The 10,803-nt window shown below is 52.7% G+C and overlaps 1 protein-coding gene across 1 annotated transcript; it reads left to right on the forward strand.

The window, feature by feature from the left end:
* The first annotated feature begins 1,179 nt into the window (after nucleotides 1-1,179).
* On the forward strand, nucleotides 1,180-8,342 carry ISL2 (ISL LIM homeobox 2). The gene is made up of 6 exons (XM_027840759.1): nucleotides 1,180-1,248; nucleotides 2,130-2,319; nucleotides 3,310-3,572; nucleotides 5,811-6,094; nucleotides 6,980-7,147; nucleotides 7,695-8,342. The coding sequence occupies exons 1-6, from the start codon at nucleotides 1,191-1,193 to the stop codon at nucleotides 7,809-7,811; spliced, it is 1,080 nt and encodes a 359-aa protein (XP_027696560.1). The 5' UTR covers nucleotides 1,180-1,190; the 3' UTR covers nucleotides 7,812-8,342.
* The last annotated feature ends 2,461 nt before the right edge of the window (nucleotides 8,343-10,803 follow it).

Here is a 10,803-nt window from a genome sequence, read left to right on the forward strand (position 1 = left end):
TTTCCCTTACTATTGGTTACGAACAATACGGAATTATTTCTAAAAAGTAATTTGCCCTAAAAGCGGAAAACATCTCCAAATGACTTTCCCGTCCTTCTCAGCAGGAACGGCCATATTCTGCTAATATTTAATAAGTGCATCATATTTTGATTGAGTCTATTTCAGCCTTAAAAAAAAAGAAAGACTCTTTAGAAAGCCAAGATCAGCATCCGTCCTGACCTTTCCTTCCCAGCCTAAGCGAGAGAACAGCTCTCTCTCTGGCCTTGTCCAACGTCAGCACCTATATCCACACAGGGCAGATGTTGGGAAGGGGAAGGAAAGCTACATGAGAATGCTCAGAATCGCTTCACATCGGCATTACCCAAGTTCACCTCTCCAGATCGCAGCCCCGGGAGGAAGGCGCAGGGAGAACCGGTAAATGGGTTGGTGATTTTCAAAGTCCCATCAAAACAAAGCCAGCCACCTCCGCCCCTAGAAGGTGTGTGTGTGTGTGTGTGTGTGTGTGTGTGTGTGTGTGTGTCTGTGTGTCCGTGTGTCTGTGTGTCTGTGTGTGTGTGTCTGTGTGTTCCCTCCTCTCCCCTTTAAAAGACTGGGCGAACAATCCTAAGGAATAAGTGCTGCGCTGGTCTGCATCCCAGTTCTCATAGGGCCAGATCCATCTCCTGAATGAGACATAGGACAGCGGAGAGGGGAGGAGCGGCCGCCCGGGGCGGGGAGGCTCAGGCACCGTGCGAGCGACAAGGGACAGAGCTGCCCTGTTGAGGGGCTCCGCTGAATACTGACGGACCGTCTCTGATGACTGCACTGGGGAAGCTGGAGAGATTCTTGTAGATTATGGGGAGGGGGGGGGTGTCTGCGTTCCATTGTTCACTCTGGCCAATCAAGTTGCCCCCATTCCCCCTCGGCCAATCTCCCTCGCGCTCCCCCCCACCCCTCCCCTCCGGTCCCACATCACCTCTTCTCCCATCTCCCCGCCTCCCCCCCATCGCTAAACCCTGATGTGACGTCACAGACCCCGCCCCCAGGCTCTGGGCCCGGGGGGCTGGGAGCGTGCTGATGTCATGCGGCGTGCGGGGCTAGTGCAGAATTCCTCTCCCACCCAAGTCCTCCAGGCTGGAGGAGTTAGTTAGCAAAGAGCCGAGACCGAACGAGCCCGACCATCCTTCTGTCTGCATCATAACACTTTGCGCATGGTGGATATTATTTTTAATTATCCTTTTCTGGGTGCTATGGGGGATCATTCCAAGAGTAAGTCTTTTTATGTGTGTGTGTGTGTGTGCGCGCGTGCCTGCCTGCGCGTGTTGGGTGTGTGTGCATGATATTAGAAAATATTTTCCTGATATATATGCTTAGCAGCTTCTACAAGTGGCTTCTCTTTGACAAGGCGGTTGGGGAGGCAGATACTCAAACGAATGCACCAGCCCCTCTCTGGGTCCCAGGACTGTAACTCCCTGTGGCGAATATTGTTAATATTTGGGGATCAGAGACTATTCGTGCCGGCCCGGGGCTATGCCGCCCGCTTGGGGTTTGCTGAGGGTCGCGGGGAGGCGCGGACTTCTTTTTCTTCGCCTTTAGCCTTTCGTGCTTTGCAAAGGAAGAATGTCGCCTTGCGATGGTGAATTGTGCCAGACCGCCGGCGCGGGGCGAGCCCTCTGTATTTGTGGCTATTAGGTGTCTGGAGTGCCTGAGTCCCGGAGCCCGGGGTGCCCTCAGCCGAGCGGGGCTGGGGAGCCCGGCGCTCGGCGAGGCTTAAACGAGCTCTTTCTTCGTGGCGGCTTTTCGCATCTTAGTTAGCACTGAGCTCTTTTCGATTAAAAATAATAATAATAATAAAGAAAAATCCAAGGGATCCTAAACTGAAATACCTGGGGAGGGGGGAAAAGCCTCGGCAAATCTGGAGGGTAGTATTTTCCTTTCAAATGACGGAACCTTTAGGAATAGTGGCCTTTTTCTGATGATGATGGGTGGTCGTGATTTCCTTGAAAGAAAGGGGGAGGAGAGAGAGAGAGAGAAAGAGAGAGAGAGAGAGAGAGAGACATAAATAAAAGTTCCTTTGCAAATACCTTCGGAAAGCCAGCAGCTGATGGTGGGTTCCTGAATCTGCCTCCTCTGCTCATTTTCCCTCGTAGAAAAGCCGGGGATTGCTATGTGTGTCGGCTGCGGGAGTCAGATTCATGACCAGTACATCCTCAAGGTCTCTCCGGACCTCGAGTGGCATGCAGCCTGCCTCAAGTGCGCTGAATGCAGCCAGTACTTGGACGAAACCTGCACGTGTTTTGTGAGAAACGGCAAGACGTACTGTAAAAGGGACTATATCAGGTGATGCGCGTCGCTGTTTATCCGTCCAAAGAAAAGCCCCAACCTGGAACGTGACCTTGGCCTCCTCCCCCTGTCCCTGGCTCCGTTTCTTCAGCGCTCATTTCAAAGCTGCCCACCCGGACGGGCTTTCCCCCCCTTTGAGCCCCCGCAGCTCTCCACCTGGGCCTTTCCTAGTGTCGGCTCCTGGGGCTGCTCAGAAACTTTTCTCCCCCCTTATTACTGCATGGTCCCCTCTCCCGTTTGTTCGCTGGAGCAGGGATCCTCTCCAGGAACGCTGAGCTCTTGTCGTTTGAAAACTATAGTTCCCCACGGTATCATTCAATACAGTCGGCCGAGGTTTTTCTCTGTACTTGGTCAGTAGTGACCTAGAAATGGTGGCCCTGGAACTAGCCAGAGTGAGAGAGACAGAAAAAGAGAGGGAAACAGACAAAAAGAGAGAAAGAGAAACCCTTAGGTGTGTCAAAACGCGTCTTTATGTGTGCATGACTATGTGTGCATATTTGTAAGAATAGTGTGAATATAAGTGAATATGTAGGAGCATTTGTATATATGTCTGTGCTTTAATATATGGATATAGATGAATATAGTAATTAGTGGGACTATATGCATATATGTGCGTGAATACGTGTGTAAATGTGTCTATATATTTCTGTGTGTGTAATTGCACAAGGACATATTTGTGTGTCTGTGTGTGTGTGTGTGTGTCTGTGTGTGTGTGTGTGTGTGTGTGTGAATTAAGGAGACAGGCAGAGACAGAATGGGGAACAGATTCAATCAGGAGAGGCCCGGGATTGGATTCTTCCCTTAGCCGCTGGGCATGTTGCTGTTTTAGCTTGCTCTGAGAAGTAGCTTCGGGCCTGCAGGAGGGCAAAGCCTATCCTGGAGCCAGGGAGCAGACTGGAATCCTTCAGGCATTCCTCGCAGGCAGTTAAAGGCACTGACTTTGCAAACTCCCCCTCCGATCCCCCTCACCCCCATTTTCCTCCCCAGGTTGTTCGGCATCAAATGTGCCAAATGCAAGGTGGGTTTTAGCAGCAGCGACCTGGTGATGAGAGCCCGGGAGAACGTCTACCACATCGAGTGCTTCCGCTGCTCGGTCTGCAGTCGCCAGCTGCTGCCGGGGGATGAGTTCTCCCTAAGGGATCACGAGCTTCTGTGCCGGGCAGATCACAGCCTCCTACTGGACAGGGCCTCTGCAGAGAGTCCTCGGAGCCCAGGACACCTACCAAGCAGCAGGGGCCTACATCTGTCAGGTAAGGGTTATGGAAGATCTCTATCCTGGTCTGGGGGAGTTTAGAGATAATGCCTATGGGCAGTGTGTGTGTGTGTGTGTGTGTCTTTCTGTGCGTGTGTATGTGTGTGTGTGTGTGTGTGTGTGTGTGAGAGAGAGAGAGGGAGAGAGAGAGAGAGAGAGAGAGAGAAAGGCCTTGAGTAATTTAATACTTTGAAGCCTCACACTGGGGCCTCTGGTAGACACTCACAGCCAGTGTGCATGTGGGCTGCAAAACCCTCTCCAGGGAAAGTACTAGCTTCCTTCACTGACAGAAAGGTTTCAGTGTTTTGGAAATTCAGGTATAGTCTGAAAGTCAGACTTTTCCTAGGTGCACTCTATTTGAAGTGAACCTATTCAACTGATACTAAACCAAGTTTAGCTGTCTGTAGTATTGGGGACACCGTTCACTAGACCCCATTCTACCTTAAGGCAACTGCTTAAGTCCCTGTGTTTGTGACATAGATAGTACTGACTGACAAAGGTACACACAGTGGGTAGACTTGTGTGTGTGTATTGAAGGTGCAGAATAAGTAGTATCCGCCCCAGATACCTGAATATATGTGGAGAGCATACTGCATCTGGAGCCCAGGGTACCAGTGTTTTTCCCTGGTTAGAGATATAGAAGTGAATTAATATGGGTTAGTGAACATTCAGGGCCTGAGGGCCCCTAGCTGGCATTTAATGACTCAGACCCCATTTTAAGCCCCTCGAAGGGGCTCTCTCCACTTCTGCTTTGGTCCTAAGCTTCTAAGATGATCTGTTTCAAGACTCCCTTTCTTTACCCTGGTATAACTAAGGAACTGAGACCCTGTGTCAAGGAAGCTAAGGAGCCTGGGGTCTCAGGAGGCTGAGGTTGGACTCTGAGCCTGAGGAGCCTGATCTAGAGGAGGCCCAGGAGAGGGGAGAGCCCTGGAGAAGAGAGGAGGAATCTTAGGTGAGGAACAGCTTGGAAGAGAAAGAAACGGACTTGGAACAAGGAGCAAAGGAGGCCTAAGGAGATTGGGAGAAGGAGAAGGGCACAGTGGTAGGAAGGGAAAGAGCCCCAGGGAGTGGGCCAGCTACAAAGGAGTCACTTTTGAGCCATCCCAGAAAACAGACATCCTCCCCCATCAGAGTCCTGGAAGGCACTGCACTATACTAAGACCAGCATCTGGGCTGCCTGAATAATCGGCCGGAGAGAGAGGAGAGTAAAAGCATGCTAGCTCTTACCCCAGATGTTGTCTGCCTGGGAGGGGAAAAGAGGTCTCGGGACCTCTCTCTTCCTCTTCCTCCCCACCCCCCATCCATCCTTTTCTCAAGCCAAAAGGAGAAGCCTGGGACCTTCAGAATCCCTAGCGCTGCTCTGGCCTTTCAGATTTGAATGATTCCTCTAAGCACTCCTGATGCTTTACTGGATGGAAGATAGGAATTGGAGGAGGAGAAGGCCAGAAAGATCATGGGGCAATGTCTTCAGTGTTGAGAGAGTGGTCCTGAGCCCCTGGCAACTGGAGATGTGACTCCTCCACCCGCGTTTGCAGCGAAAGCTGTTAAGGGTCTGGGGCTACCGAGCACAGTTGTTCGTAGCCTGCGGTGCATTTTCTTGCGACGCCGGCACTTTCCCGTTTGTGGCAAGAGAGCAAGAGAGCAGAGGCTCCGGAAGAGAAAGAACCTTGGGGGCTGTGGATGACGGAGGGGCTAGTGGCTGAGCTCATTCTAATGGCCTAAGGTGGAGGGGTGTGTGTGTGTGTGTGTGTGTGTGTGTGGTTCCAGAGAGGCACAGGGATGTGTGCATGGAGATTCCATGCTAAGTTTGGAGTCTTCATTGTCTATTTTAAAAATTACTAGATAGGCTGGTGGCAATTTAGGGAAGAGGCAAAGGGATAGAGAGAAATAGAATAAATACGAATTCAATTAGTCAATCAACAAACATTATTCAAGCACTACGATGTGCTGGGCACTAGGCTAAGCTTGGTCCTGGGAAACCCAAAATGAAAGAGGCCCCTGTCCTCAATTCAGCGAAAAGCCAAGCAAAATAACGTGTGGAAATTGTTTTATGAAAGGAAATTGCAATAAAGTTAAACGAAATAAATCGAATTCGAAAAGCATCTTGCCCCTGCCCCTGTCCCCCGATCAGGAGTTCCCGCAGGGGGCAGCGGGCGGAGCTCGGTGCTAACGCCTCCTTCCTACACGGGCTTTCTCCCGGTCTCTCCCCCGTCCCTTGTCCCCCCGTCCCCCGCAGAAGCAGGCTCTGGCCGGCAGCCTTCGCTCCGACCCCACGTGCACAAGCAGACGGAGAAGACGACCCGGGTGCGGACAGTTCTCAACGAAAAGCAGCTGCACACGCTGCGGACCTGCTACGCAGCCAACCCGCGGCCCGATGCCCTCATGAAGGAGCAGCTGGTGGAGATGACGGGGCTGAGCCCGCGAGTTATCCGCGTCTGGTTCCAAAACAAACGCTGCAAAGACAAGAAGAAATCCATCCTCATGAAGCAGCTGCAGCAGCAACAGCACAGCGACAAGACGGTGGGTGAGGCGTCTCCGCTAATGACCCGGGCGCGCGGTGTGGGGGGAGAGGAAGGTGTGGACGCTGCGTGCGTGTGTTGTGTAGACACACACATGTATACACATATATGTATGTGTGTGTATATATGTACATACACACATACATATGCATGTCTCTATAGAATTATTGTTAACTATTTGGTCCGGGAAGTAGGTGTTCTGAAGAGCAAGGGGGATATTTTAATTAACCTGGTGCCTTCAGCAGTAGCTTGAAGCCAGCACCTTCCTATACCCCCTTGGACGCCCCAGGTGGGGTGGCGTGTGTCTTTTGCATCCGGGCTGAAGCTACTTGCCTCAAAACTTGGAAGGCAGGGGACTGGCCCGGGAGGCATGAAGACGGGACTGAGTAGAGCCTGGCTGGCTAGGGTTGGGAGGTTTCTTTCTTCCTTTATCTCGGGGTTTACCTTTTCCTCCGCGGAACTCAGCTGGAAGCTTTGCTCTCCGGGAGCCTGTTGCACCTCGAGGCGGCAGCAGCTCAGAGGCCACGGCATGGGTCTTCTTGGGGAGGAGGTTGGGGCTTGCCCGAGGTGGCCAAGGGGCCCGCAGGCCAGGGAAGCCTGAAGTTTCTAACACTTGGGGAAGGAGGCGTGTGGCCAGGCTGGTGTCCCGGGTCTCAGAGCCCTTTAGGCCATTCCAACTCCAGGTTGGGGCTTAGAGGATATCAGCCACTTTATTCGTGTGCTCCAGGGATGAGAATGTGGGCTTTCCTCTGCATTTCTCTGGGCCGTTCAGAGTGCCTAAGGAGAGGCCCAGCCTTCAAGTGTGGAATAAGTGAAACGGGTGGGTGGGGAAGTCGCTTTGGTCTGGGGTCCCTTACATGTCTTCCCTGGGTGCTGATCTCCTCAGAGCCTGCAGGGTCTGACTGGGACGCCTCTGGTGGCTGGCAGCCCAATCCGCCATGAGAGCGCAGTGCAGGGCAGTGCAGTCGAGGTGCAGACTTATCAGCCGCCCTGGAAAGCACTCAGTGAGTTTGCCCTACAAAGTGACCTAGACCAGCCAGCCTTCCAGCAACTGGTGAGGACCCCCCACCCCACCCCCAAACTTCAGCCTCTCTTCAGACCTCCCACTCTCTCCTCCCCCCAACTCCCAGGGCTCCACCAAGACTCTCCCTTGATCTTAGCCCATGGCAGGATGTGGGTACAGGCTAATGGGGGAAAGAGGGGTGGACCCAACCCAGATCCTCTGTGAAGATGAAGGCTTAGACTAGCTCTCTACCTCCGAGCTCAGCTCCAGCTGCTAACTGGGTGCTTAGCTTGAGATCTGAAAGGCCCTTTTGGGACACAGGACCCAACCTCCCCCTGCTGAGGGCATTGACCCAGAGGGATTAGCCTAGAGACGGGGAGGGGGGACTCCACAGACAGGGGAGGGACCCTGCCTCCCTAAGTCCCTATTCTTGCTGTCAGCCCCGCAGTGGAGACGATTCCATTTATTTTAAAAGTCATTTTATTGCAGACCCACGTGGCAGAGTAGGCAGGGGGGCCAGGAGGAGGCCTAGCCAGGGCTGATGCTTCCTACCCCGCTCCTCCCTCACTCCCTCCCTCCCTCTTGCCTTCCACCCCAGGTGTCTTTCTCTGAGTCAGGCTCCCTGGGGAACTCCTCTGGCAGCGACGTGACCTCCTTATCCTCCCAGCTCCCAGACACTCCGAACAGCATGGTGCCCAGCCCTGTGGAGACGTGAGGAGCCCGGGGCCCATGGGCCCCTCTTCCCGTGGATCTCGCATGCTCCCTGCATGAGACTCGCCCATGCACAGGCCATTCCAGCTCTCTGGAAACCCTCTCTCCTTTTTAATTCTTATTGTTATTTAAAGGAAAGAGAGAGAGAGAGAGAGAGAGAGAGACAAAAGAGAGATATTGTCTTGACTGCCAAAAGCACCAAGATGTGACCTTCCTTCTTCAGACTGGAGAACCCCTTCTCTGCTGGGTTTATTTTTGCAAAACCAAAATTGAGGATTTACTAGGATTAGGCCTCACCCCTCCCCCTTCCTCCTCCCATATACCATGTAATCCGGCTTTCTGACTCCCCTCATACCAACTCACCTGGTGGTTTATAAAAAGAAAGAAAACCAATTCCCACCCAGAAGCTGGGGACGGCTGACCTCTCCTTTTCTCCCTATGGCCCACTCGGGGTTTTGGGGTCAGCTTCGCAACAACTGGCCACTCCTTTTTTGGTTTGGTGGGGTTTTTTTTTAATGCTTTGTTGGTTAGAGATGGGGGGAGGGTAAAGGAAGAAAAGGAAAGGAAAGAATACCCAAAGCCCAAATCGCATGATCGCTGGACAAACAAAACGAAACTGAACCAAACCCCAAATATATGGAGAAAGACTTTTCTTGCAAATGTTTTAATTTATCAGTGGATGGAGGACAGAGTGTGTGAGCCTTTGCCGAACAAACAAACAAACGTAAGTTATTGCTATTTATTGAGAACAACAAGTTCATAGTGGGACTGATATTTTGATCTTAATAATAAAAAGCAAAACCCCACACCCTCTGGGCTTGCCCCGTGTGTGTCTTGTTGGCTCAGCCTGAGGGTGGGGCCACACAGCCCTCGGGTCCGGAGGTGGGATGGGCCACGTGGACCTTGAGCTAGTTTTTCCGAAAAGGAAACAAAAAAAGGAACACAAATTGTGCCAGGTCGGGGTAAAGCCGCCGAGGGCCACGAATAGCCGCCTGGCACTGGAGCCTTCACGTTGACCGCTTAGGGGAAAAGGAAGGCTCATTCCTCCCACTCCCCGCTTTACAACCTCTTCTCACCTCTTCCGGAGGTCACACCTGCCCTCCACTTCCAAACACCACGTTGCCTCCTCCCCTGAGGTCACAGCCCCAGCCTCCATCACCTCCTGCTCCTCCTGGCTCACACTTCAGACGACCCATTCCTCACCGCCTTCTCCACCATACCTCCCAAGCCAGGCCCAGCCTGGTGCCTGGAGACCTTAGTCACGTTCAGGGGCAGCCCCAGGCCCCGTACTCTGGCCTCTGCAATCAGCCAGGCCTCACACCGTAGCCTCGGCCGTCATGCTCCCCGGGCTTGAGTTTACCATCAACGCCAGGGGAAAACACGGAGGGGGAGGTACAGTAGCTGAGTTCCTTAACTGACCACCGAGGCGCCCTTAGGGGCTGCGGCTGCTGGCCTCAGACAGGCGGGGATGTCGCTGTCCATCTGTCCATCTGTCCGTCCGACGTCGTCTTCTCCGATCTCAGCAGCAGCTGCCCCCCTCCCTCGGGCCGCTGCATTCATTAAGTTCTGTCTAGACAGAGGCGAGGCCGGCGGCCCCTTATCGGCCCCTGGCATCACCTGCAAGCGAGACCCCCGGGAGTCCTGCGCCCCCCACGAGCACTGGGCCGTGGCCGCCCGCCGAGGCTCGGCTTGCTTTCCTGCCCCGGCACGGCACGGGAGCCGCGGACCGCGAGGGCCTGAGGCTGCCGGGGCCAGCCCAGCCGGTGTGACATTTCAAACTCGCGGCTTGGGTTCTCAGGGGTGGCCGGCGCTGAGCTCAGGGAGGCGGGGGCGGGGGCGCTGGTGGGGGTGGAGGGCTCGAAGCTCCGACGGGACGGCCCCGGCCCCGGCCCCGGCCTGGCCTAGCTCAGGTTCTCCCAGACACCAAGGTTAACCCTTTGGGGCCAATGATATCCGGGCGCCGGAGCGGCAGTGAGGACAGGGTGCGCCTGGCGGAGGGGATGCTGCTGGGCAGCGCCGGGGCTAGGGGCAGCAGCCCCTGCCTGCCTACAAGCCGGGGCGCAGGAGGCTGTGCGGAGGAGACAGCACAAATCTTTTCCCTTCTTCCCTTCTTCCCTTCTCTTTCCCTTTTTCTCTTTCCTATTGTCTTTTCATTTTTACTCTGGTGCAGACCTCTCTGCACATAGTAAACACACAATCGCTTTTGCCTTAAATCTTTCGTTTTCTCTTTCATTCTTTCCCTTCTCTTTCATTCTTCTCCCCTCTTTTTTTTTTTTTTAATATGAAAGCTTGTTGGAGAAGATTGAAAGAAAGGATGAGGTGGGAAGGAGATCTAAGTCTATTTATTTTTAACTTCCTGAAAGTCAAGGTGACGCTAGTGAAAGAATTAAAGGGAACATTCTCCCTTCTTTAGGATTTAGGAAATGGTGCTGCAAACTCAGAGATAAGGAAAAAGATAACGCAGGGTTAATGAGGACCAGCTTTACCTCCTGAACTGCCCAGATGCGGTTTAATAAACAGGGCTGGGTTCTTCGAGGCATCTTTTTCCTTAACTGAGACCATTCCCTTCTAACAGAAATACAGACCATCTCTTCTTACCCCTTGGGCTGGACCACTGGATAGAGGGGCTAAAGTTCAGGGGAGTCAAATTTTCGTTTTGGGGTCTTTCATACTACCGGCAACTAAAGCTGTCTTTTTTTTTTTTTTTTCCTTTCTAAATCAAAGTTTGGAATAAGTAGTATAATAGATGTCGATTCTCAGAAATTTTGATTTTCACTGCAGTATTTCTGTTCTGTGAATGGAAACATCTCTATGCATGCACAAGTCGATTTCTGCCTTATCAGCTTAAAACTCAATTCCTCTCTTTGCTATTTTGACACATGTAGGAACGAGCACAAGTTTTGGGAATCAGGAAATAAGCTGGCCGAAGTCAGTAGTAACTCTCTTAGCATCATAGTAGCTGTACCACAGCATTTAACGTCGCATTCTTGTCTCTT

The sequence above is a fragment of the Vombatus ursinus genome, unplaced genomic scaffold (assembly GCF_900497805.2).
Source record: "Vombatus ursinus unplaced genomic scaffold, bare-nosed wombat genome assembly UNPS02014847.1, whole genome shotgun sequence".
NCBI lineage: Eukaryota > Metazoa > Chordata > Mammalia > Diprotodontia > Vombatidae > Vombatus > Vombatus ursinus.